This window comes from Pan troglodytes, chromosome 6 (assembly GCF_028858775.2).
Source record: "Pan troglodytes isolate AG18354 chromosome 6, NHGRI_mPanTro3-v2.0_pri, whole genome shotgun sequence".
In the NCBI taxonomy this organism is placed as follows: Eukaryota; Metazoa; Chordata; class Mammalia; order Primates; family Hominidae; genus Pan; species Pan troglodytes.
The window spans coordinates 6825635-6852056 of NC_072404.2; the positions used below are offsets into that span (position 1 = coordinate 6825635).

The following is a 26422-nucleotide window of genomic DNA, read 5'->3' on the forward strand; positions in this document are numbered from 1 at the left end:
GACAGTCAGTGTCCTCAGCGCACACGTGCACATTGGGGGACACGCACTCACACACTGAGCATGTGCCCACACTTCCACGCCATGGGGAGGGTTGTGGGCACTGCTGGTTTCCCCCAGGGGTGTGTCCAGCACAGCCCAGGGCTCTCCCTGACCCAGGCCCACTCCTCTCACCTCGGGTTAGGACCGTGGCACCTGGTGAGGTTGCGGGGCACTTGCCTGGGGTTTCAGCTCCAAGTGGGGGTACCTCGCCCACATCCTCGTCACCAGCACAGCTGCCTTGGGGACCCCTAGGCTGGGATTGGGAGACCTCTACTCCGCCCTCGGGTCCCAGCTCCTCATTGGAGAAGTGGGATTCAGCATGTTCTGTGTGAGGGCTGAGGGGCCCAGCATGGGGGGGTGGGCTGGCAGGCACAGGGGACCCCCGACCCGGGATGCATCCCCCACACTGTCCTTCATGCTGAGCTTGGCTTGGCTTTCAGGCTGTGGACTCTACCCAGGAACTGCCTGGCAGCCCTCAGATGGAGGGGGGGGGCACCTGGGGAAGGGGTGCTGGGGGGCACCTCAGGTAGGGACCGTCTCCCGTGTGCAAGGAGCATGGCGCTGTGACTAGCTCAGACACCGTGTCCTCCCTCCAAATCTCAGGGAGCGAGGGCCCTGTCAGGTCCCTGGGAGCAGACGAAGATTCTCCTGAAGCCAGGGAGGCAGGGCCACGTGTTCCCAGCCCAACTTCCTCCCCACTCCATCCTCGAACACACAGCTGGAACCATGCCAGAGCCACACTTTATTCCAGGATGCGACACGGGGCAGCGGATGCCTGGCCTCGGAAACCCCCTCCCTGCCTATGAGGGCTTGTCCAGGGCTCCCCTGGAACACAGCTCAGCCAGGCAAGGCTGGGAGAGGGCTGGGCCCCCCAGGTGACCTGCAGACGCCTCCCCCACCTACATGCCCCACGCAAGGGGAGCCCTGGAGCCCGGCCTGCCTTCACAGGAAGGAGATAGGTGAAAAATAAATACACGGCTGGGCCGCCAGCAGCAAGCGCGACAGTGCCCGGGACCCCCAGGGCCACTCCTGCCTCTGGTGGCCTCACCGCGGCCCAGGCCATCGTCCCCAAGGGTTCAGACACCACTGTCGGCGAGCACCGTGCTGGGCGCAGAGGCCACGTGTGGTGGGACGGCAGCCTGCTGGCCCCTCCAGGTGAGGACCAGGAGCACAGGCTGTGGCAACTCCAGCCCAGGCAGGGGCCGGGACCTGTGTGGATAATCCACCCAAACACCCCACGGCCCTCATAGCCCCGTGACACACAACAGGCGCTCAATAAATAGTCGTGGAGGTGGGGGGAGGGCGGGGCGGCATGCGAGCAGGGCCCAGTCCCCGGCGGCCGGCAGCTGCCCACCGTGCTGGCTCCAAGCAGGGCTCTGCGCTGAGGCCTGGAAGTTCCCTCAGCCGTGGTGGGCGGCTCCTGGGGGCTGTGTCTGAGCTCGGGAGCCAGACTGGGCCCTGGAGAAAAGGGGGCCCCGGGTCAGGGAGGGGCAGGTTGGCTGGGTGTGGTCAGCAGCAGCATGACGGGGTTAGAGATCAGGCCCAGGGCCTGGGCTGCCTGCCTTGAGGTTCCAGAGAAGCATCCTGGAAGCCGAGGCTCGGGCCCTACCTGGCCGCGCCGGGCTGCCCTGAGGAGCAGGTGGGGCCAGGTGGCCTCAGGACGCCGGAGCCCCCCCATCCACGGGTCCCCTCCGTCCAGCCACAGTGAGTCCAGTGTCCGTGGTCCTCCAGCCGCACTCGCTAAGGTTTATGCTTGAAGTGCGCCTCCACTGCAACGGAACAGGGTCCAGCGTTGTCACAGCGGCAGGGAGCTGGGAGCCCTTCCAGGCCGCCGGCCGCCCGCCCCCCTCACCTGCGTACTCCTGGGGCAGCATGGGCCTGTCCACCGCCTTCTGGAAGGCCGCCACCCACTCCCTCTGGTCGGACTCCGTCTCGCAGGCAAACAGAAACTTGCGGTCGGGCGTGACGATGGTGATGCCATGTGGCCAGTGGTGGCCCTGGGTGGACGGCGGGAACCCATGCAGCACCGTGTAGCCACTCTCCTTGCTGCCAATGAAGACTTCCCCTCGGGCGAAGGCGTCCTGTGGGTGGGGACCGCACTGGAGGCGGGGCCATGTCCCTTCCAGCCCCACTTCACTCAGGCCAGGACTCGGGAGGCCACCCGCCCTCCTGCTCACGCATCTGGCAACCCCAGCCAGTGAGCTGCCCTCCCGTGCTGGGGCCACAGCTTCTCCTTACCAGGGGGTCTTTGAAGTACATGAGCCTGCGGTCATCCATGGTGAACCAGCGCTTCCGGAAGCCTTCCGTTTGCTGTGGGTCAGAGAGGGCCCGTGACCGGCAGGTCGCCGAGGCAGGCCCTACATCCAGCTGACCACAGCACACCCCAGAGGGCAGGGCCCAGGCTGGCCCGGGTCAGTCACCTCCATTCACTCACGCCTGCCGCTGGCCACGCCCCAGGAGGCCTCCGGACACGCCTGTCCTCCAGCCTCCACACGGCACCTCCCTCTTGCTCCTCCAGGTCCCCCGGGCCCTCCCTGGGCCCCAGATGGGGGTCCAGGCCTCACTTACGAGCCCTCACACCTGCACTTCTCCTCCGGGACCACCAAGACTCCCGGGATTTGTGTCTCCCTCCCACATTATGCCTCAGGGAATGGCAAGATGTGGGCCCCTGGCCGCGCGGGTGCACGGTCCCGTGGGTGAGGAAGCTGGTCAGACTGAGCGGGCAGGGAGGGTCTAACCAAAGCCTAGGACAGTGGCCCGAGTCCGCGGGGACCCCGGCCAGGCACAGACAAGGAAGGGGCTGTGAGCACCCACCAGACACCAGTTTAACACACAGGCGGCAGCTGGCAAGGCTGCTGCACTTCAGTCCGAGACCCACCATGGCGTACCCCAGGCCACCCCAGGCCACACGTGCGGCACACCCACCTTGGGCCCCGTCTTCTCCATGTAGCCTTCCTTCAGGTAGTTCCTGGAGAGCTTTGGCACCAGCTAGGGCAGGACACACCAGGCAGGGGACCTCAGAAGTGCAGCTCAGGCCGAGCCCCTCCCTGGCTGTGCCCCTCCATGCTCCCCTCACCCCGGGCCACCAGGATAGGGCCCAGGCCTGGCTTAGCCTCCGCAGGATCCACATTTCTGCCTCTGCTTGCCACCCTTTCCCTCCCCCCTTTCCCCTTTGGCTGAGCTGAAGTTCTAGAGTGAGGCAGGAGGGCTGCAGGCACGTCAGGGTGAGCCCTTGGCCAGTCCCAGGCCCAACCCTAGGGCTCAACATCATCCCAGACTCAAGGCACGAGGGCTCCGTCCACCCCCCACCCCACCACCCCTGTCTGCCCTGGAGCTGACCGCAGGGCCGCCACTCACATCTGCGTCGCTGGCCCCTGGGAATGCCACCTGCAGGTAGTGGAAGCGAGCAGCTCGGAGTGCATTGAACCAGTCCACAATCTCCTAGGGGCAAAGGCGGGCACAGGCTTGGGCTGAGGAGGCTGCAGGGCTGGGGTCCCCACAGAGGGGCCGCTTCCCCCAGAGCCCAGCCCCTTCCTCCTCCCCGGCACCTCAGCTCCCAGCAGTCCTGCCGCAGGCCTGGCCCCTGTGCCCACACTGAGGCCGGGGCTGCTACACAGGGGCTGCACCTCTGCGGGAGGGCAGGTGCAGCCTCCCCCGGCGAAGTCCTGAGAAGGGCCGGGGCTAAGGGCCGGGCCGGGCCGGACAGGGTCGGGGGCTGCCATCCAAGCTCACTCTGTGGCCCTGGTGCTGCTGGGGCCTGGGCCAACTTGCCTTCCTTTCAGATGGTGCTATTTTTATGAGGATCCTTATTTTGTAGCTCAAGCAAGTCTTGGGGTGGTGGGAGAAGGGAGGCTCATCTGTTTATAAACGCCCTTGGAGCTGTGGCCCCTACCGAGAGTGGGCAGAGAGCAAAACTGCTCTCCAGGGAGCCGCCCTGGTCCTCTGGAGAGTGTGGGGTGGGCCAGCACCCTGGAACAGAGGGCCCATAGCCCAGGCCTGGCACCCAGCCCCACGTCGGGTGCCCTCTGGGTCTAGACTTCAGCCTGGCTGTCTCCTGCCCCCAGACCCAGCGCCCCTCCTGGGGTCTGCCCAGACCCTTGGCCCCATGACATTATAACCTGGGCCCTGGGCCCTGGGCCCTGGGCCTCCTGTTCAGCCTACAGCCCGGAGCTGGTGACCGCTGGAAAGGTGCCCATCTCCACTCTTGGCTGCACCCTCTCCTGCCCAGGAAGAGCCAGGGAGCCCCATCCCTCCTCAGGCTTCTCCCCAGCCCCTTTGGCCTTGACTTTTGTCCTACAGGCAAAGCCCCCAGCACTGGACCAATCCAGTCACGGCTTCTCCAGCTGGCACCCGGCCCAGCACCAGCTGGAGGATGGTGTAGCCCCAGGCTCCTCCCACAGCAGTGGGATTGCCCTGTCCTTTTCCAGTGGCCCCACCCAGCAAAGCCCCACCCACCCCGACTGCCCCTCGTCGGCCTCCCGCCCTGCTTTCTCCTGTGGCCCTTCCTCCTAGGCCACGCCCACAAGCCACACCCACACCACCCAACCAGCCCGAGGCCCCGCCTCCCCTCCTTCCCCCGCCCACCCCGTTCCTCCGGCCCGCCCCGTCCCATTTGGCCCCGCCCTCCCTCCTCGTAGAGGAAGCTGAACCCGTCCACACCACACTGCCCCAAAGGCCTTGGGAATTCACAGCTCCAGGTCCCCCGGAAATGGAGGGGGCTCTAAGCAGAACTGGTTGGAAAATCACCCCTTTTCCCCAGCAGGAGATGGAGCCGACTCCGGGGCTCCGGGCAGACGGGGCATGCCTGGTGCACTCCACGCTGGAGCTCTGTGACCCTGCAGGCTGCAGCGGAAACTCCCTCAGCTCCCACAGCTGGGGGCAAGCGTCTGCCCTGGGCGGGGGGAATTATCTTTGGAGGATCCGACCTGCCCAGATTCCAGGATACCTGGGAAAGATTTCTCACAGGGAGCACAGCAGATCACACGGGCAGCAACTTAGAAGACAAAAACATTTTTCAGGGATAAGAAAGCTTCCAAAATTAACGTTAATAAGATACCACAATTACGAACCAAAAACAGCGTTTCAAAAAGGAATACTCAGCTAGGCACGGTGGCTCACTCCTGTAATCCCAGCGCTTTGGGAGGCTGAGGCGGGGTGGATCACTTGAGGTCAGGAGTTGGACACCAGCCTGACCAACATGGTGAAACCCGGTCTCTACTAAAAATACAAAAATTGCGGCTGGGCGCAGTGGCTCACACCTGTAATCCCAGCACTTTGGGAGGCTGAGGCAGGTGGATCACCTGAGGTCGGGAGTTCGAGACCAGCCTGACCAACATGAAGAAACCCCATCTCTACTAAAAATACAAAATTAGCTGGGTGTGGTGGCACATGCCTGTAATCCCAGCTACTTGGGAGGCTGAGGCAGGAGAATCACTTGAACCAAGGAGGCAAAGTTTGCAGTGAACCGAGATCACGCCACTGCACTCCAGCCTGGGTGACAAGGGCGAAACTCTGCCTCAAAAAAAAAAAAAAAAAAAAAAATTGCCTGGGCGTGGTGGTGCGCGCCTATAGTTCCAGCTACTTGGGAGGTTGGGAGGCTGAGGCAAGAAAATCACTTGAACCCAGAGGCAGAGGTTGCAGTGAGCTGAGATCGCACCATTGCACTCCAGCCTGGGCAACACAGCAAGATTGGATTTCAAAAAAAAAAAAAAAAGAAGAGAAAGAAAAATAAATACTCCAAGAACCAAAGGCTCTCTGAAAAAGTAAATGCATGAGAGCAGAAACAAAACCCTCAACACAGTGTTGGAGACAAAGTTGAAGAAATTTCCCAGAAAGTAGAAGAAAAATGAACCAGTTTAAGAGCACCAATAACAGGAGTTTCAGAAAACGAGAACAGGGAAAGTGGAGGGAGGAAATCATTAGATAAGAAAGCAATCCCTGACCTCATGGAAACCAGTAACTGGACTGGAAGGGCCACCCTGGGCCTGTACCCAGCACATCAAAAGACGAGGGACCCTTGCCAATGAGGGTCCCTTGCCAATGAAGGACCCTTGCCAACACACGCACAGCATTGGAGAATTTCAAAACCGCGGGACAAACGTACTAGGAGGGAGGAATCCGTGGTGCAAAGCCTTCAGAATTAGCAGGAAAATTAATTCCAACCTAGAATTCTATATCTAGCCACAGTCTAAGCCAGGCAGGAGGTAGAACAGTCCAAGGTGCCAGGTGACCCCTTTCCCTCCAGGCACATCACTTCTACCAAGAGGAATAAGTAAACGAGAAAGACGTAGGACCCGGGCAGCAGGGCTCCACCCAGGAACCAGATGAGGCTGCAGGAGCGAGATCTCCAGGCCATGGGAGTCGCGGGCTCCCGGTGCCCGACTGCCTCCAGAGACAACAGTCTGCGGAGAGTCTGTGGCAACACACGGTCAACTGCGGCAAGGAACACAGCCGCTTACTGTGGGAAGAGTGATCACAGCGTGCTCTGAGGCCAGGGGCTGCACCCGACTCGGCCCCCTAACAAACCCAGGATCAGATGCCAGCGGAGCACGGCAGGCAGGGGACGGGCACGTGGGAGGGGATGGAAAGAGCTGGAACCTCTACTTCCACGTGGGAAGTTGTCAGATGGTGCCTAAAGTGGGTAAATCTGCAGGGACACCGGCAGGTTATTTTTGGATATGGGGACCAATTCCCAACGGGGGTTAGGAGGGACCTCAAACTTCTGTTTCTCAAGACTTAGGAACGATATGGTGCTTTACACCGTGTGCACACAGACGTGTGATAAACATAGAAACAAGAACCTAAGTAACAAAGAGGCTGGGCCCACCGCCGGGCCCCCTGCAGCCTGGCCCAAAGACAAAAGGATAGCTTTTGTGGGGGTTTTACCTGGGTTCCCCCCAAGCCCTCCAGAGATGCGGGGTGCACCCACCCTCCCTGCCGCCACACCAAGGGCAGCCAAAGGAACACTACCCAAACCAGCCCCAGAGCCGGCTACTGTCCGCATCTCCTCCCCGTAGGACCCCAGTTCCCCCCGAGGCCCCCTCTGAGCATTGTGGGGGTGGTGGATCCTCTAGCCCGAGCTGGCAGCCCCCACTGACAGGGCCAAGCTGGGTGGCCCCAGAGACAGCGTGGTGATCCGGCTCCTGGGCAGCCCGACCCTGGGAACCTGCCTTCCTGCACCTGTCTTCCCATGCTGCCCAGCGCGAGTGCCCACCCTCCCACACGTCCAAGCACCCGCCTTCCCACGCTGCCCAGCCCGAGTTCCTGCCTTCTCATGCCGCCTAGCTCAAGTGCCTACCCTCCCATACCGTCCAAGCACCCACCTTCCTGCGCCACCCGGGCCCGAGTGCTCGCCAGCACCCACCTTCCCATCCTCGTGGTAGATGAAGATGTTGCGGGTGCTGTTGTCCTTCAGGTAGGTGACCTGCAGGCCGTGGGGGTGGCCGATCTTGGCCGGCTGGAAGGTGGCGTTCAGGTGCTCGATCTTCATCACGGCCTTGGGCTCCTTGGCCTGAGAAGGGGTGGGGTCTAAGCACCTCACAGGGGCCGTCATCCAAGCTCGAGGGAGCAGGAAGGGCAGACCCTGTGGGTGCTGGCGGCGCACCTGCTGTGCTGTGTGGCTTTGGGCAAGTTACTTAACCTCTCTGAGCCTTGGCCTCCTGGTCTGTAAGCAGAAGGTAACAGCACCTCCTCCCAGGAGTGATGGGGACCTCAATGACACTGTGCAGGTGGCATTTGACATCAGACACTGCGCCTCCCTTCCCGGGGGCAGCCCCGGGCCCCACACGGCACGGCAGTTCCCACAGGGGCAGGCCCCAGCCACCAGCCCACCTCCAGCCAGTGCCCGACACGGCTCAGGTGGGTGTGCCACGGCTCAGGGCGGGTGCTTCTGACCATCAGCCCATGGGCCTGGGGCCACCTTGTGAAGACCCCACTGTTCTTGCCAATGTGTTTGTCCTGTCCCGGGCCAGTCTCCCCAGGGTACCTCCAGGAAAACTGGGGGCTTTCTGGGGTCCTGGCTGGCTCCAGAGGGACCCAGTGACTAGGTTCTCCCTCTCCCACGGCTGGGCCTGAGTTCAGGGGGCCCCCCCGGCCGCCCAGGCTCCTGGAAAGCCTCAGCTGCCCCACCCTGGGGGACGCTGGGTCTAGTACACAGAGGCTCAGCCCAACACAGGCCAGTTCTCCTGGAGCGTCCCCATTGGCAGGGGGCAGCAGGGAGGGCAGCTGCGGATGGACGCGGCCACCACAGGCCCCAGTGTGGGAGGCCAGGATGCCGCCCCGGGACAGGCCCCCACCCCACCCCTGTCTGTGACTCACATCATTTCTGTTGAAATACTTCAGAGCACCCTCTCGTTCTGTCAGCACAAACTTCCGGCTCAAAAACTGCCCGTTGTCCCGGCCACGCTTCCAAAGAAAGCCCTCACGGTACCCTGTGGGGGAAAGGGGACACGAATCAGTGACAGTGACAGTGGATGGGGGAGAGGGAACACAAGGGGTGACAATGGACAGGGGAGACGGGACAGCGGGGAGACAGGACAGAGGGAACATGGGGGAGAAGACGGGGGGAGACGGACGGGGAGAGGGGACATGGGGGAGAAGACACGGGGGGAGATGAACGGGGAGAGGGGACACGGGGGGAGAGGGAACATGGAGGAGACAGGGAGATAGGAAGATGGGCAGGGAAAGGGGACGGGAAAGGGGGACGGGGGACATGGGGGATGGGGAACATGGACGGGGGACGTGGGGGACGGGGGGCATGGGGGACGGGGGACATGGGGGACATGGACGGGGGACATGGGGGACATGGACGGGGGACATGGGGGACATGGACGGGGGACATGGGGGACATGGACGGGGGACATGGGGGACGGGGGACATGGACAGGGAACAGGAGACATAGGGGACAGGGGACATGGGGGACAGGGGACATGGGGGACAGGGAACATGGGGGACAGGGAACATGGACATGGGGGACGGGACATGGACATGGGGGACGGGACATGGGGGGCATGTGGGACAGGGGACATGGGGGACATAGGGGACGGGGGACATGGGGGACGGGGGACATGGACAGGGAACAGGAGACATAGGGGACAGGGGACATGGGGGACAGGGGACATGGGGGACAGGGAACATGGACATGGGGGACGGGACATGGACATGGGGGACGGGACATGGGGGGCATGTGGGACAGGGGACATGGGGGACATAGGGGACGGGGGACATAGGGGACGGGGGACATGGGGGACGGGGGACATGGACGGGGGGACATGGACAGGGGGGACATGGACAGGGGGGACGGGGGACGGGGGGACGGGGGACAAGGGGGACGGGGGACATGGACATGGGGACGGGGGACATGGACATGGGGACGGGGGGACGGGGGACATGGACAGGGGGGACGGGGGACGGGGGGACATGGACGGGGGGACGGGGACAGGGGGGACGGGGACAGGGGGGACGGAGGGGACGGGGGACATGGGGGACGGGGGACACGGGACACGGGGGACACGGGGGACGGGGGACACGAGACACACGGGGGACGGGACACACGGGGGACGGGACACACGGGGGACGGGACACACGGGGGACACGGGGGACGGGACACACGGGGGACACGGGGGACACGGGGGACACGGGGGACACGGGACACGGGGGACACGGGACACGGGGGACACGGGACACGGGGGACACGGGGGACACGGGGGACACGGGGGACGGGGGACACGGGGGACACGGGGGACACGGGGGACACGGGGGACACGGGGGACGGGGGACACGGGGGACACGGGGGACACGGGGGACACGGGGGACGGGGGACACGGGGGACACGGGGGACACGGGGGACACGGGGGACGGGGGACACGGGGGACACGGGGGACGGGGGACACGGGGGACACGGGGGACACGGGGGACGGGGGACACGGGGGACGGGGGACGGGGGACGGGGGACACGGGACACGGGACACGGGACACGGGGGACACGGGACACGGGGGACGGGGGACACGGGACACGGGACACGGGACACGGGGGACGGGGGACACGGGGGACGGGGGACACGGGGGACGGGGGACACGGGGGACGGGGGACACGGGACACGGGGGACGGGGGACACGGGACACGGGACACGGGGGACACGGGACACGGGGGACGGGGGACGGGGGACACGGGACACGGGGGACACGGGACACGGGGGACACACGGGGGACGGGGGACACGGGGGACACACGGGGGACGGGGGACACGGGGGACACACGGGGGACGGGGGACACGGGGGACACACGGGGGACGGGGGACACGGGACACACGGGGGACGGGGGACACGGGACACACGGGGGACGGGACACACGGGACACACGGGGGACACGGGACACACGGGACACGGGGGACACACGGGACACGGGGGACACGGGGGACACACGGGACACGGGGGACACGGGGGACACGGGACACGGGGGACACGGGGGACACGGGGGACACGGGGGACGGGGGACACGGGGGACACGGGGGACACGGGGGACACGGGGGACGGGGGACACGGGGGACGGGGGACGGGGGACACGGGGGACGGGGGACGGGGGACACGGGGGACGGGGGACGGGGGACACGGGGGACACGGGGGACACGGGGGACACGGGGGACACGGGGGACACGGGAGACGGGGGACACGGGGGACGGGGGACACGGGGGACGGGGGACACGGGGGACGGGGGACACGGGGGACGGGGGGACGGGGGACACGGGGGACACGGGGGACACGGGGGACGGGGGACACGGGGGACACGGGGGACGGGGGACACGGGGGACACGGGGGACGGGGGACACGGGGGACGGGGGACACGGGGGACGGGGGACACGGGGGACGGGGGACACGGGGGACGGGACACACGGGACACACGGGACACACGGGGGACGGGACACACGGGACACACGGGACACACGGGGGACGGGACACACGGGACACACGGGGGACGGGACACACGGGACACACGGGGGACGGGACACACGGGGGACGGGACACACGGGGGACGGGACACACGGGGGACGGGACACACGGGGGACGGGACACACGGGACACACGGGAGACGGGACACACGGGGGACGGGACACACGGGACACGGACGGGGGACGGGGACACGGACGGGAGACGGGGACACGGACAGGGGACATGGGGGACACGGGGGACATGGGGGACATGGGGGACATGGGGGACGGGGGACATGGGCATGGGGACATGGGGGACGGGGGACATGGGCATGGGGACATGGGGGACATGGGCATGGGGACATGGGGGACATGGGCATGGGGACATGGGGGACAGGGGACATGGGCAGGGGACATGGGCAGGGGACATGGGCAGGGGACATGGGGGCAGGGGACATGGGGGACATGGGGGACGGGGGACATGGGGGACGGGGGACATGGGGGACGGGGGACATGGGCATGGGGACATGGGGGACATGGGCATGGGGACATGGGGGACATGGGCATGGGGACATGGGCAGGGGACATGGGGGCAGGGGACATGGGGGCAGGGGACATGGGGGCAGGGGACATGGGGGCAGGGGACATGGGGGCCATGGGGGACATGGGGGACATGGGTCAGATGGTGATGGTGGATGGTTGGTGATGGGATATGACAGTGGACCAGGGCTGTTGGCTGCAACCCTGGCCCAAGCCAGCCTGAGGACGGCCTGGATGAGCGGGACTCCAGCTGTCCTTTACCGGCCCCCAGTGACCCTCCCCACCCTGGGTGGACATGGCCAGAGCCGCCATGGGCAGAGGCAGGGCTGGGTCCAACCTCGTGCTGCCCGGGAGGACCAGGCTGGCCTCCTCCCTCAGCCGTCCGCAGCTGCTGGGTCCAGGTGGTGCCATCCCCTCTTTTTTCAGGAAAGCTCATCTGAGGGGAGTCCAGCTCAAGCCCTCATCTCCGCCTGTGGCCTCACGCACACCACACAGCCACAGAAAAGTAGCCCGGGCATCCCCCTGGGAGCCTAAGCACCTGGACACGCCATCTTCTATGGCAAAACACACCGTGCACGCGTGGTTAGGACGCTGCTGTGGCAGACGATCACAGGGGAGGGAGGCAGAGATATGAGGACAGGAGGGAAGGGGACGTGGCCGTGGAAACAGGCCAGAGGGGGCCCCAGAGCCCAGGAGCGCCGGGGAGAGGCCAGAGGACCCGTCCTGAGCCCAGAACCAGCTCTGCCCACTCCGAGTCTCGGGCCCGTGGGATCGTCCTGGAGCTCTGCCAGAGCTGTGGGAGAATAAACACGTGTGGCTTCCCACTTCTGCTCCCTGTCCGTGGTTCCTATCGTTGCCCGTCCTTTCTCCTGCTCTGGAACTCTGTGTCCTGCGGACTCAGATGCAGGTTCTTCTATGGCCCTGGCTGTCCCGCCCCAACAGCATGTGGCTTGCAGCATCCGTGTCCTGGGCTCCGTCTGCCAGGCCTTGGGTCGCGTGCAGGTCCCGCCGTTGGCAGCAGCTGCATGGCCAGGGTTGAGCAGGTCCTCAGTGGGTGCCGACTCTCCCGGGGTCACGGGGCCGTCTGCCGAGTGTCCGTGGGCCCTTCCCGGGGTCGTGGGGTCGTGGGGCCGTCTGCTGAGCATCCATGGGCCTGTCCGTGACCCCTCAGTGACTTCAGAGAGCACTTGCTTGGGGACAGCATCCCATCCTGCTGGCCATGTGGCCCGGGAGCCCCGGTCATCTGAGGGCAGGGGCTGCTGACCTGCGCCACAGGGACGCGAGGGGGCTGTGGGCTCCAGGCGGGGCTCAACAGCCCCCTGCAGCAGCCAACAGGCCAGACAGAGGCTCAGATTGCAGACACCGCCCATCAGCCCTGACCACCAAGCCCCCTGCTCCCCAGCGTCCCCTCCCCAGCTCAGACAGCCCCATCCCGACACCAGAGACCAGGGGCTATTTTCTCTGCTGAGATGCAAGCCATAAAACGCCTGGCGTCGGGGAGGGGACAGCTGGTGCCCTCGGGGAGGGGGCCCTGGGCTGTCTTGGATGGTGCCAGACGGGGCCTGCTCCCCTCACTGTCCGGAGCTCCCCGCTTCCCAAGCCTCTACAAGGCTGCTGCCCCAGCCCCGTGCGCACAGCAGCAGCCAGGAACCCCCTTCCCATGGAAGAACCCCCTTCTCCTGCTTCTCACTGTGAGAGCGAGGCCACCAATGTCCCTCAGACCCAAGTAGGGCCTGCTCAGAACGCCTGTTGACTCAGTGAGCCCCTGCCCAGGCACAGCTGGGTGTCCCCACGGCTCTGCCTCCGACATCAGGACCTCTTTGGACGTGGCGCTTCGTGTCTGAGGGTGGACGCCAAGAAGTGCCCGGGGAGGCATCGCAGCAGCAGGCCCAGCGGCGCTTCCCAGCCTGCCGCTCACGGCCTTGTGTGCACCCCGGGGAGCCTCCAAGGCGTGCGTGTCCGTGTCACCAATGCAGACGACAAGTTTGGGCCACCTCGCCCACGGGGGCTGGAGCTGGCTGGGTCCAGTGTGTCGGCTCCACAGACCTCTGCCCAGGACACAGCGGGGGCCCCTTCCAGCGACCGGGCTCCGTAGGCCACAGGGTGGGGACGCGCCCCTGCCATGCCCGCCGCGCCCAGCAGGTGACAGCAGTGCTCCGAGAAGCGCGCAGGCTGCGGGGTCCGGGAGGCCACTGCCCCTCTGCAGGCGCGCGGCTGCTCTGGTGTTCTCGGGGTCCAGACGCCAGCGGGAACCCCGGTCCTCCCGACAGCAGGCGCCAGCGGGAACCCCGGTCCTCCCGACAGCAGGCGCCAGGACGCCGCATTCCAGGGGCAATGACGGCGCAGGAGTGTATTTCAGGACGGCGCTGGCCACGGTCCCGGACGCGCCCCACGCCCAGTCCAGACCTCAGGCTGAGCCTCTGCTCGCCCCATGCCTGGCCAGCCCCTTGGCCTCGCTGGGGAGGGCCAGGACCTCAGGGGCCTGCAGCCCCCAGTCGGCACCAGCAACAGCCAGTGAGACGGGGCTTCTCCCCACAGAGCAGCCCCTCACACGGCAGCGTCCTGGACAGCCGGGTGGGCTGCGGCCAGAAATGGCCATTTTCTCTTAAAGGACTCGTGAGTCCTGGGGCAGGACTCGACCAGTATTTATCAAACACCTACTGCGTGCCAGGCCCTGCTGTGAGCTGGTCCCACTGTGTGTTGGGTCCTATGGTGTGGGGTGGGGTGGGGGGCGGGTTCCCACTGCACACCAGGCCCTACTGTGTGCCGGTCCCACTGTGTGCCAGGTCTTGTCCCACCTGTGGGGAGCTGGGTCCAGTCCACACCCCATGCCCTGCTCAGACGCCTCTGCCCACCGCACGGCTAAGAGCAGGAAAGATGTTCAGCATCACCATGACCCACGAGAACGGCAAAACCAAACCAGTGTGCACACACACAGGCGCCCGACTGTGGGCGGGGACGCCGGCCCTTCCACGCTGCCCGTGGGGATGTAAGGTGCCCCAGTCCCTGGAAAGCAGCCAGGCCGTTTCTTCCACCACAGTGAAGCGCGCACACCACGTGCCTCAGAGAGAAGTGAAATCCGAGGAAACAGGAACAGCCTTCACATAAAGCCCACACCCGTTTACGAGGCTTTTTTTTTTTCCCCACCCAGGCTGGAGTGCAGGGGCACCATCACAGCTCACTGCAGCCTTGACCTTCCGGGCTCAAGTGATCCTCCAGCCCCGGCCTCCCGAGTAGCTGGGACCACAGATGCACGCCACCACACCTGGCTAAGTTTTGTATTTTTTTGTAGAGATGGGAGCTCACTGCGTTGCCCAGGCTGGTCTCGAACTTCTGAGCTCAGGTGACCCTCCTGCCTCTCCTCCCACCATACTGGGATGGCAGCGTGAGCCCCACGCCTGGCCCGAGACTGCTGGGTCTTGGATTTGTCAGAGCTGGAACTGCACTCTAAATAGGATATGCAAAGTAGATGTAAATCACACCTCACATATGTGATTTATATGCTAATTGTCTTGTAAACTGGGGCAGGGAAGCACGTGGCCCTGCTCTGAGTGACAGCTCACAGGGTGGTGGGCCCTCTGGGGTGGGAACTGGGTTCCCATATCTCATGGGGCCTCTGGCCTTCCACAGGGAGGGGTGCACCATGGATGGGTGGCCTCTGAGAACGGGGCCGAGGCCCTGATCACTGCACCCCGGCCGTCCCTGTGAAGGGCCTGGATCTGGCTTCTGGCCTTTGGGTCCTAGTGGCTCCTGCCCTCCCCCAGGAGGCAAACACCGGAGCCCATGGCAGAGCAGCGTCTCCTTGCTGGGTAAGGCCTTAGAGTTAAAGGCCTCCTCTGTGAGCCCGCACAGGGCTCCGTCTCTCCCTGCCCGGCCCGTCCACCCACGCTCTCCGACCCATTAATGCACCTTCTCCAGGTTGGTGTGTCTGGGGCCGGCAGAGGCTGAGAACCAGCGGGCCGTATCCTGTGGAGGGCTCCAGGTCCCAGCTTCGCCCTGCGTGGGGCTCTCTCTCCAAACAGCCAGGACAGGGAGGCTTCCCTGTTCCCAGGGGTGAGGCCAGAGGGTGGACGAGGGCTCCTGGGGTCAGCTCTCACCCTGTTCCTGTTCTCATACAGCCCCCAGCACGGGGCCTGGCCCCCGACAGGCCTGGAGACCCCCCCACTCACACACGGGTTCACAGTTTCCACAGCGCCTTCCTGCCCAGAGTGACGTGTGGATGCCCCCATCCTCACCAGGCGGCCCAGGCTGCAGGAGGGGCCACCCTCAGGGCCAAGTCAGCCCCAGGGTACCCCCCTCCCCAAGCCCCAAACCCTGAGGCCCCCACACAGGGGCCCCAGCGCCCAAGAACAGCGAACCCTGACTCCTATAAGACAAACATGCCAGGAAGGGGGTGGGAATCGCATGGAGGGCCAGGAAGGGGGCGGGGGTCCCACGGATGGCCAGGAAGGGGGCGGGGGTCCCACAGAGGGCCAGGAAGGGGGCGGGGGTCCCAGGAAGGGGGCGGGGGTCCCAGGAAGGGGGCGGGGGACCCAGGAAGGGGGCGGGGGACCCACGGAGGGCCAGGAGCCGACACCCACCCAGAGAGGGGCAATGGGGCAGCCCTACCACCTCTGGCCAGGCCCCAAACACCCGCCCGCCTGAGGGGCAGCCCCACCGCTCTGGCCTGGCCCCAAACACCCGTCCCCTCATGGGCCACGTAAAGCCTCGCGCTGCCTGCGAGGAACGGCTGGTGATGTTCCCAGTAGCGCCCTCATGCCGCACACCATCGTCCCCACTATATGGACAGGGAAACCGAGGCCCCAGACCTCGTGCACAGCCCCAGCCCCCTCCTGGGCTCCGTCTGCCCTGTGACATTTAGGGCAACGGTTGGCCCATCCCTGCCTGGTACCACCAGGAGGGGCCGTCCTGAACCACAGGGGAACCACAGAAGCTCCGACAGGAGCACGGGGTCCGGAGCCTAGAGCAGGAAGCCCCGCGTCTCAGCGAGGCCAGGGCCTGGCCCTCAGGACAACATGAGGCATTGTCCAGGCCCCTGTGAAAGCCGCCATTGAGGCTGCGGCCCGAGGCGGGGCCAGCCCGCGGTGGGAGCAGCTGTCACCAGGGTCACCCCCAGGGGCAGGCGGGGGGCAAGGCTGGCTCAGACACAAGGATAAACCCCCACATCTGGGGGAGGGGTGCGGCGCATCCCCACGCCGTGACCTTGGCCCAGGGAGGCGGCACAGAGGGTGGGGGAGCCCTGCTGGCTCAGCGGGCTGAGGTTCACCTGGGGCCACAGCGACGCACCTTCCGCTACGCACCGACACCAAGGGCTTCTCCCCCGGTCCTTTGTCGTCAAAGAGCATCTTGGGGAGACACAGCGGCCACAGAGGGGCTTCCCTGCCACAGGTTACTGCAACGTGCACCTCAGAGGTGTTTCCGCTTCCCTCACTCCTCTTGCATTTATTTTATTTTGATACGGAATCTCGCTGTTGCCCAGGCTGGAGTGCAATGGCGCGATCTCGGCTCCCTGCAACCTCCGCTTCCCAGGTTCAAGCTATTCTCCTGTCTCAGCCTCCTGAGTAGCTGGAGCTATCACGCCAGGCCTATTTATTTATGTTTTAAGACAAGGTCTCTCTGTGGCCCATGCTGGAGTGCAGTGGTGCAATCACAGCTCACTGCAGTCTTGACCTCCTGGGCTCAGACCATCCTCCCACCTCAGTGTCCTGAGTAGCTGGGACCACAGGCGCCTCCATGCCCAGCTAATTATTAAACTTTGTCTTGAGACGGAGTCTCCCCACGTTGCCCAGGCTGGTCTTGAACTCCTGGCTCAAGCAACCCTCCCACCTCGGCCTCCCAGAGTGCTGCAATGACAGGCATGAGCCCCGGTGCCTGGCCTTCTTTTGTATTAACTGGAATTTGTGTGCAAAGGCTGCTGGCCTCCTCCCCCTTTTTTTTTTTTTTTTTGAGACGGAGTCTCGCTCTGTCGCCCAGGCTGGAGTGCAGGGGCGTGATCTCCACTCACTGCAAGCTCCACCTCCTGGGTTCACACCATTCTCCTGCCTCAGCCTCCCAAGTAGCTGGGACTACAGGCGCCTGCCACCACACCCAGCTAATTTTTTTGTATTTTTAGTAGAGACGGGGTTTCACTGTGTTAGCCAGGATGGTCTTAATCTCCTGACCTCGTGATCCGCCTGCCTCGGCCTCCCAAAGTGCTGGGATTACAGGCGTGAGCCACCGCGCCCGGCCTCCCCTTTCTCTTTACTTGTTCCATTCTTTATGTATATGTCTATGGACTTGGGGGTGTGTACCTTGCTCCCCTGTTATAATCCCCTTATACCATCTTCCTTTTGTTGCTCAAATTACTCCTCCAGCTTTAGCCATTAAAAGCTCCTTCAGAGGCCAGGTGTGGTGGCTCACGCCTATAATCTCAGCACTTTGGGAGGCCGAGGCGGGCGGGTCACCTGAGGTCAGGAGTTCCAGACCAGCCTGGCCAACATGATGAAATCCTGTCTCTACTCAAAATGTAAAAATTAGCCAGGCATGGTGGGGGGCGCCTGTAGTCCCAGCTACTCAGGAGGCTGAGGCAGGAGAATGGCGGGAACCCGGGAGGTGGACATTGCGGTGAGCTGAGACCGCACCATTGCACCGCAGCCTAGGCAAGAGAGCAGGAAAAAACAAACAAAAAAACTCCTTCAGAAAAGCCCGGTAGTGATCCTTCCTTTTGGGTGGCCTAACAGAGGGATGGAGTGGGGCTCCCCCTTCCTCAGCCATGGTCCTGGGTGGCGTGGCCCACACACAGGACATCTGGGGCCCCCGCCCTGTGAGAACAACCCGGCCATTTCCACCCACAGCCAAGGTGCAGGCTGTGGGCACTGGGCGTGGCACAGCCTCTGGGAGTTCTTGGTTCCGGCTCATTCCGGGGCAGACCTGCAGCCACTCCTCTGTGCAGAGCGGGAGCCACCTGGCCCAGGCCTCACCTGGCCAACGTGGGGTTGGGGGTGTGGCAGGCCCTTCCCAAGCCCCGAGCTTCCCCTTCCTCCCGGGCCCTGCCGCAGGGACTTCTATATTTCCCTGTGGTCGTGAGGTGTCGCCACTGCCGTGATAAAGGGCTCTGGTGGCAAAGCCAGGGAGCAGGGCAGGAACGCCGCCGGGAGTCCCCAGTGCACTCTGGGAGGGGTTGGGAGGCCCGGGAACTGTCAACTGGCGCTGGAGCCCTGTGGAGGAGGCTCTGCCCACGGGGCCGCCCCAGACAGGAGGACACGCCCTCTCCTGCTGCTGCACCCACCCAGACATGGGCTCAGGGTGGGGGCCATGGGGAGGCTCAGGGGGTCCCTGAGGTCTAACCCTGAGCACCAGATGGACACCTGCTCCCTCATCCATCCAGCAAAGGGCAGGACCTAGGGTTCCAAATAGCAGCGGGCAGCTAGGTCTGTGGGAGAGGTGCCCTAGAGCCCCTGAACACACAAGGAGACAGGGCATCTCACAGGGCCCTGGAACCCCGCCCTGCACAGCACCCAGAGACAGCAGCCTGGAGCACAGTCAGTCACCGCCTGCTGGTCCCCAGGCCCTTGGCCGTCTGAAGCGGCCAGGCCTTCGTGCCTACTGACTAGGCTGCAGGGGCAGGGTAGAGGGGAGGCTTCAAGGAGGGGTGAGCCCTGCCCTGAGCAGGTGGGTGTCAGTGGGCCCTGAGCACAGGGCCATACGGCTTAGCACCTCTGGGTCCCTGGGATCCCAGCAGCCTCCCTGCAGCCGGGGCTCTGGGGCCCGAGGCCCTCTGGCTGGCGTGCCTGGTGCCTCCTGCGCGACCTGGAAGGTGCCGTGGCCCAAGGGTGGCTGGTCAAAGGCCTTGGTGGAGGCAGGGACAGACCCACGCCCCCAGGGCCTGCAGACACCTGGGATTCTGTTGCTATGACTTTCCGGGCCCTGCGAGGAAGGGTGGGACAGGCAAGTGAGGAGGAGGCAGTGGTAGCATTCTGGGTAGCAACAGCCTTAAAGAAACAGGATGGGGCCAGGCGCGGTGGCTCACGCCTGCAATCCCAGCACTTTGGGAGGCCGAGGCAGGTGGATCACGAGGTCAGGAGTTCGAGACCAGTCTGGCCAACATGGTGAAACCCCATTTCTATTAAAAAAAGAAGAGAAAAAAATAGAAAAATTAGCTGGGCGTGGTGGTGCGCACCTGTAATCCAGCTACACAAGAGGATGAGGTAGGAGAATCACTTGAACCCAGGAGGTGGAGGTTGCAGTAAGTGGAGATTGCACCACTGCCCTCCAGCCTGGGCGACAGAGCTAGGCTCCATCTCAAAACAAAAACAAAAACAAAAAAAACAGGACGGAATAGGAATGCTGGGTTAAAGGCCTCCATGCCAGCAGTGGCTGCAGCTGCCGGACCTTTAGTGGGAGCAGAGGTGAGGGCCTGGGGTCTTATCCACTCAACAGGAGCCCCCAGAGGCCTGGGGAGCCGGTGCTCAGAGGTAAGGAGGCCTCTGGAGACAAGGCCAGCACTGAAGGTCGCCCACCTGCCTGGGAGGGAGGAGGCCGAGGAAGGAGGCCGAGGAAAGGTCTGGAAGTCTCCTACGCACCCCTTCCAGTGTGAGAGAGGTTTCTCTTTCAGGGAGGGCATATCCAGACACCACCTTCAACACCAATGACCCTGCAGTGGAGAGGAGACCCGGTGGGACAGGGGGGGCCCCAGCACTCCCAGCTGCCAGCCTCAGGCCTCAGCTCCCAGGACTGCCTGCAGCCTCCAAAAGCAATGCACGGGACCCTGAGCAGGCTCTGAGGGAGCCACAGGCAGCAGCCGCTCTGGAGGGATAGGAGCCTTCCCCTCAGCTCGGGCGCCTCATGCCCTCCCTGCAGCTTTACACCCTTGGCCCCGGTCCCACCTCCATGGCCCTCCTCTGAGCTCTCCAGCCTCGCCTGAGTCTTCCTGTGCTTAGGGAGACAGCAGCCACACACTCTGGAGCAGCCGCAGTCTACGACCCCATGCCCTCTGCAAGAGGCTGCCACCCTGCTGCCAGGTAACACCTGGCCACGGCACTCACGGCACCTTCACAAAGGGCCAGCCCTGCACTCACACCTGCACACCTCGCCTGCGCATCTCACCTGTGCCGCACACACCCATACATCTCGTCCGTGCACCTCACCCGTGCCTCATGCACACTGTGCACCTCCCCACCATCCTCACACCCGTCCAGGGGAGAGAACAGAGGGGGCAGCCCATGGGGCCTGGTCTCCACAGGCAGATCATGAGCCTGGTGCTGCGGACGTGGCCGCCCCGCCGGGCCTGGTATGAGAAGCGGCCATTCACTCAGCGTGGGCTTCAGAGGCCGGCAGGCAAGGCCAAGGCATTGGGCTCCGACCCTGCGAGCAAGCGTGTGCCTGAAAACCTCTGCCCCGACTCTACCCTGCTGGGAGGCCTCTGCCTCCCTCCAACCCCTGCCCGAGGGTCACACAGGAGGCTTTAGCTCATCTCAAATGCTCTCAAGGGAATATCTCAGACAACAGCAAAGGCAGGAATGGGATTCCAGTGGGGCAGGAATGGGATTCCAGTGGGGCAGGAACGGGATTCCAGTTGGGCAGCCTCGGGCCTGGGGCAGGAGGCGTCTTGGGTCACCAGGCCTGTCACCACCTCCTGGCCCTGAGCCCAATGACACCCATATACCCCTGCAGAACCCGTGCCCACTGCCGATGAGACGCTGTCTGCCACCCACCTGCAGAACCTGCGCCCACTGCCAACGAGACGCTGTCTGCCACCCGCCTGCAGAACCCAGAACCCACGCCCACTTTCCACGAGACGCTGTCTGCCGCCCGCCTGCAGAACCCAGAACCTGTGCCCACTACCCACGAGATGCCGTCTGCCACCCACCTGCAGAACCCACGCCCACTGCCGACGAGACACTGTCTGCCGCCCGCCTGCAGAACCTGCGCCCACTACCCACGAGACACTGTCTGCCGCCCACCTGCAGAACCCAGAACCCATGCCCACTTTCCACGAGACGCTGTCTGCCACCCACCTGCAGAACCCGTACCCACTACCCACGAGACGCTGTCTGCCGCCCTCCTGCAGAACCCAGAACCTGCGCCCACTTTCCACGAGATACTGTCTGCCACCCGCCTGCAGAACCTGCGCCCACTGCCGACGAGACGCTGTCTGCCACCCGCCTGCAGAACCCAGAACCCGCGCCCACTTTCCACGAGACGCTGTCTGCCGCCCTCCTGCAGAACCCAGAACCTGCGCCCACTTTCCACGAGACGCTGTCTGCCACCCGCCTGCAGAACCTGCGCCCACTGCCAACGAGACGCTGTCTGCCACCCGCCTGCAGAACCCAAAACCCGCGCCCACTTTCCACGAGATGCCGTCTGCCACCTGCCTGCAGAACCCACGCCCACTGCCCATGAGACACTGTCTGCCACCTGCATGCACCCCTACTTCTGGAGCCCAGACCTGATCTTCCCCAGAAGGGCCACTCCAGGGGCCAGAGGCAGGCACGCCACCTAGGGCACCACGTCTCCCAAGTCACATCCCGGCCCGACCAGTCAGAGGTGACGAGACAGGGACTTTTTCCAACACTTCTGTGAGCCACACCTGACCTTTCCTGGCAGCCCGGGAGAGCAGGGATGTAAAACCCAAACTTGCCGAAGGAGGTGGCCACCAGGAGGATTGGTGCCAACCTAGAGACGCAGAACTAGGAGATGGAGGTGCTGAAACCAGGTCCCAACAACACCAGCTAAACCCCTAGATCAAGCTGTGCCCTGTTATTCCTGTCAATCCATTTCCAGTTTTGCTGACACCCAGTGAAGTTGGATTTTCCATCCTTTACAACCAGAGGGTTCTGATACAAGAACAGACACAAAACTCAGTCCTGTGGTCATGCCAGCCCAGCCCATGCCTGCCTCTGAAATGAGGCCATGTGCCACCTTGCTACAAATTGCTAAGATGTTTCTGCCGAGGGAAACAGAGGGGCTCTGGGGTGATTCTTTGGGGGTTTAAGGCAGGAGTGGAGCGAGGGGTGTGCGGGGTGCTGAGCAGGCCCAGGTGCCCGCGTGTTCATCCCCTGACCGTTTCTTGCTCTCTCCCTCACACACACAGGGATTCTTTAGAGGAAGAAATTGCTGTCTGGGTGGACAGTAATTGAATCAGCACCTGCACAGGCCGGCTGTGTGCCAAGTGGGGGTTGGGGGGGCAGGAGCCGCCCTGGAGGAGGGCAGAGCCGACAGGGCCGCTGCATGAGACCCCAGCCTGACCTGGGGAGGTGCCTTGCTCAGGCCTGGGGCAGCCTCCCACCGGTCACCCCTGCTCACCCCACGCCGCTCCCGGGAGAAAATCCACGGTCCTGACAGCCCAGGGAGGTGCACGGGAGGGGGGCGCAGTGCCAGCTCTACCAGGGAGGTGCACGGGAGGGGGGCGCAGTGCCAGCTCTACCAGGGAGGGCCGGGAGGGGTTGGAGCACTGGGGGTCAGGGGCTTCTCCACTGAACCCACCTACAACGCCAGGACTGTGTTCAGCCATTTCAGGGCCGCCTCTCTTTCACATATTTTGAGACAGACTTTTGCTCTGCCGCCCAGGCTGGAGTGCAGAGGCACAATCTCGGCTCATTGCAACCTCCGCCTTCCAGGTTCAAGCAATTCTCCTGCATCAGCCTGCCGAGGAGCTGGGATTACAGGCACCTGCCACCACACCTGGCTAATTTTTGTATTTTTTAGTAGAAACAGTTTTGCCACGTTGACCAGATTGGTCTCGAACTCCTGGTCTCAAAGTGATCCATCTGCCCGCCTCGGCCTCCCAAGGTGCTCTTTTATTCTTGGGGTGAGATTCACAAATACGATTCATCTTTTTTCTTGTTACAGACACACTCTCGCTCTGACGTCCAGGCTGGAGTGTAGTGGTGCAACCTTGGCTCACTGCAGCCTCCGCCTCCCAGGCTCAAGAGATCCTCCCGCCTCAGTCTCCCAAGTAGCTGGAACCACAGATGTGCGCCAACCACGCCCAGCTAATTTTGCATTTTTTGGTAGAGTCCAAAAAATGAGCAACATGGGGTTTCGCCACGTTGCTCAGGCTGGTCTTGAACTCCTGAGATCAGGAGATCTGCCTGCCTTGACCTCCACAAAGTGCTGGGATTACAGGTGTGCGCCAACCATGCACAGCTAATTTTTGTATTTTTAGTAGAGACGGGGTTTCACCATATTGGCCAGGCTGGTCTCAAACTGCTGACTGCAACGGATCCACCTGCCTCCCAAACTGCTGGAACCACAGGCGTGAGCCACCGTGCCCGACCCTTTTTTGTTTCTAAGACAGTCTTGCTCTGTCACCCGGCCTGGAGTGCAGTGGTGCATACACAGCTCACCGTAGCCTCAAACTCCTGCACGTAAGGGCTGCTCCTGCCTCAGCCTCCCGAGCAGCTGGGACTACAGGTGGTGCCACCATATCCAGCTAATTTTTTCTTTTTTTTAAAGGGAGGGCATCTTAGATGTTGCCCAGGCTTGTTTGACCACCAGCGATCCTCCTGCCTTGGCCTCCCAAAGTGCTAGGATTACAGGCCTGAGACACGGCTCCCGACCTCGTGTTCCGCCATTCCAGGGCAGCCTCTCTCTTACACAAGGGCAGTGGGGGCAGTGCTGGGGTTGCAGGTCCGGGCCCTGGGGGCTGCTTCCTTCCTCACGTGGCCATGCCCAGCAGCACCAAACATCCCCATCCAGCCTCTGGACCCCGCCCCGCCCGTGCTGACGTTCAGAACCAGGCCCTAGGGCTAGGCTTGCCTTAGTTTCCCTGTCGACACGGTGGAGGAAAGGGCACTCAGGAAGCTCCAGTGTGCAGACGCCCAGCTGCCCTGGGGAAAAAACCACTCAAGGCCCCCAGTCCCCGAGCCCACCTCCTACAGAGCAGACAGGAGGAGGAAGCCAGCCCACCTGGCTGGGGGCTCCAACTCAAAGCCCCAGGATTTAAATGAGATGCCAGGAGAAGCAGGAGTTGGGGGCTGCTGGGTGGCACAGCCGGAGGCTTGGCCAGCTGAGCAGCACTGGGGAGACCGAGGCTGGGGTGGGGAGACCGAGGCTGGGGTGGGGAGACCGAGGCTGGGGTGGGGAGACCGAGGCTGGGGTGGGGAGACCGAGGCTGGGGTGGGGAGACCGAGGCTGGGGTGGGGAGACCGAGGCTGGGGTGGGGAGACCGAGGCTGGGGTGGGGAGACCGAGGCTGGGGTGGGGAGACCGAGGCTGGGGTGGGGAGACCGAGGCTGGGGTGGGCTGGCCTCCCAGGCCCCCACGGCACTGCCTCCCAGCGCCCACCTCCACAGCCCCGCCAGCCCACGAAGCTCCAAGACGCTGCCTGGATGTGTCTGCCACCCGAGGGCCCCCAACGGCACCCAGGCAGGCCCAGGGGAGGTGGAGGCCGCAGGCCGGGGCCGCACCCTCCCCACCTGCAGCACGGTGTTGCCACACAGAGGACGCCCTCACGCCCCTCACCCGGGCCTTCGGGTCCTGCCCACACTGCTCGAGACAGGGGTCCCTGCAGGCCACCCCCGAATGGAAGCGCGTGGCCACCACCAGCAGAGGAGGGGCCAGCCACGGCCCCACGGGGTCCCCATGCACCCCACTCCTTCAGGGCTGGACTGTAGACAGCTGTGGCGACTCCAAGCCCCCAGTCACCTCACTCAGAGTCAGAGGGCAAAACAGGTCTGGGGGGGGTCCGGGGACGCGGGTTCAAACTCATGAGCATGTTACCCAGGTTAATAATGACTCTGTCCACACGAGAGGGAGGGAGGGAAGGAGAGAGAGAGAGAGAGAGAGACAGATAGAGGATGAGATAGACATAGAGAGAGAGGAAGAGAGACAGAGGATGAGAGACAGACACGAAGAGAGAGTAAGTGAAACAGAGACACAGAGAGATAAAGAGAGACAGAAGGAGAGAGATAAAGACAGGGGAGAAAGACAGAGACAGGTGGGGGTGGGTGGGAGAGCCGGGGAGGAAAGACGGGGAGAGGGAGGGAGACGGGGGGGAGAGGGAGGGAGACGGGGGGGGAGAGGGAGGGAGATGGGGGAGGGAGGGAGGGAGATGGGGGAGGGAGGGAGGGAGATGGGGGAGGGAGGGAGGGAGATGGGGGAGGGAGGGAGGGAGATGGGGGGAAGGGAGAGAAGGAGATGGGGAGAGGGAGATGGGGAGAGGGAGCCAGGAAGCCCCATCCCACCCGGGCGGCCTCACCTGCCGAGTAGGGCTCCTGCTTCTCCGGGTAGATGAACTCCTGTCGCTCGTACTTGGCCCGGATCCACTGCTCTCGAAGGAGCCTGTAGGGAGAGGAGAGACTGAGCCACTGGGCGGAGGTGGCCTCCGACCCAGCACACGCCGCTCTCTGGCCCGGACCCTGGACATCTCAAGAGGCTCATAGGGACCCCCGGCAGACTCGAGCCGCCCCTCTGGGCACAAGATCCCGGAAGAACTGCAGGGTCAGCCTCCTGCACGGGACGCTTCTCACTCTGATATTAGTTTATTGGTTTCTTGTGCGTTCGGCCCCCGGAGCATCAGGCCTCACGTTCTGCACAAGCGTTCCCGGTGGACGGGCTGGTGCCTCCCCTCTCCTTCCCACCTTGGCCTCAGCTGACGCCCCACAGGGCTGGGGTACAGGGGTCGAGCCAGGCCCCCCCACCCCGAGTCACACGCCCCTGGGCCCTCCCCGACCCTCCCCGACCCTCCCCACCTCGTTGGACCAGATCTGGGAAGTGGCCGCGGCGCCGCCCTCCACCCACTGTGCCGCCCTCCACCCGCCGTGCCGCCGCCTTGCACCCCCTGTGCCGCCCTCCACCCGCCGTGCCGCCCTCCACGTGGTTCTGAGACACAGGACGGAGCTATCGGGGCACCCGTCGAGGTCAGGAGGCGTCCGGGGCATCAGGAGAAACTACCGGCAAATACCCAAGAATCCAGGAAGACCCGGGATGGGGAGAAGCC

General features: G+C 64.0%; 1 protein-coding gene across 3 annotated transcripts in view; it reads right to left on the minus strand.

Annotated features, from left to right (window-relative positions):
* Positions 1 to 768: 768 nt before the first annotated feature.
* Positions 769 to 26422, minus strand: part of ADAP1 (ArfGAP with dual PH domains 1) — a 58206-nt gene continuing 32552 nt past the window's right edge. For all 3 annotated transcript variants that reach the window (XM_063815137.1, XM_001175350.7, XM_009452481.5), the window contains 8 exons: positions 25682 to 25764; positions 8356 to 8468; positions 7403 to 7549; positions 3397 to 3480; positions 2965 to 3027; positions 2278 to 2349; positions 1892 to 2120; positions 769 to 1808 (listed from right to left, as the gene is read on the minus strand). In XM_063815137.1, the coding sequence (XP_063671207.1) occupies positions 1780 to 1808; positions 1892 to 2120; positions 2278 to 2349; positions 2965 to 3027; positions 3397 to 3480; positions 7403 to 7549; positions 8356 to 8468; positions 25682 to 25764 (820 nt within the window). In that variant the 3' untranslated portion in view covers positions 769 to 1779. The remainder of the gene's footprint in view (positions 1809 to 1891; positions 2121 to 2277; positions 2350 to 2964; positions 3028 to 3396; positions 3481 to 7402; positions 7550 to 8355; positions 8469 to 25681; positions 25765 to 26422) is intronic.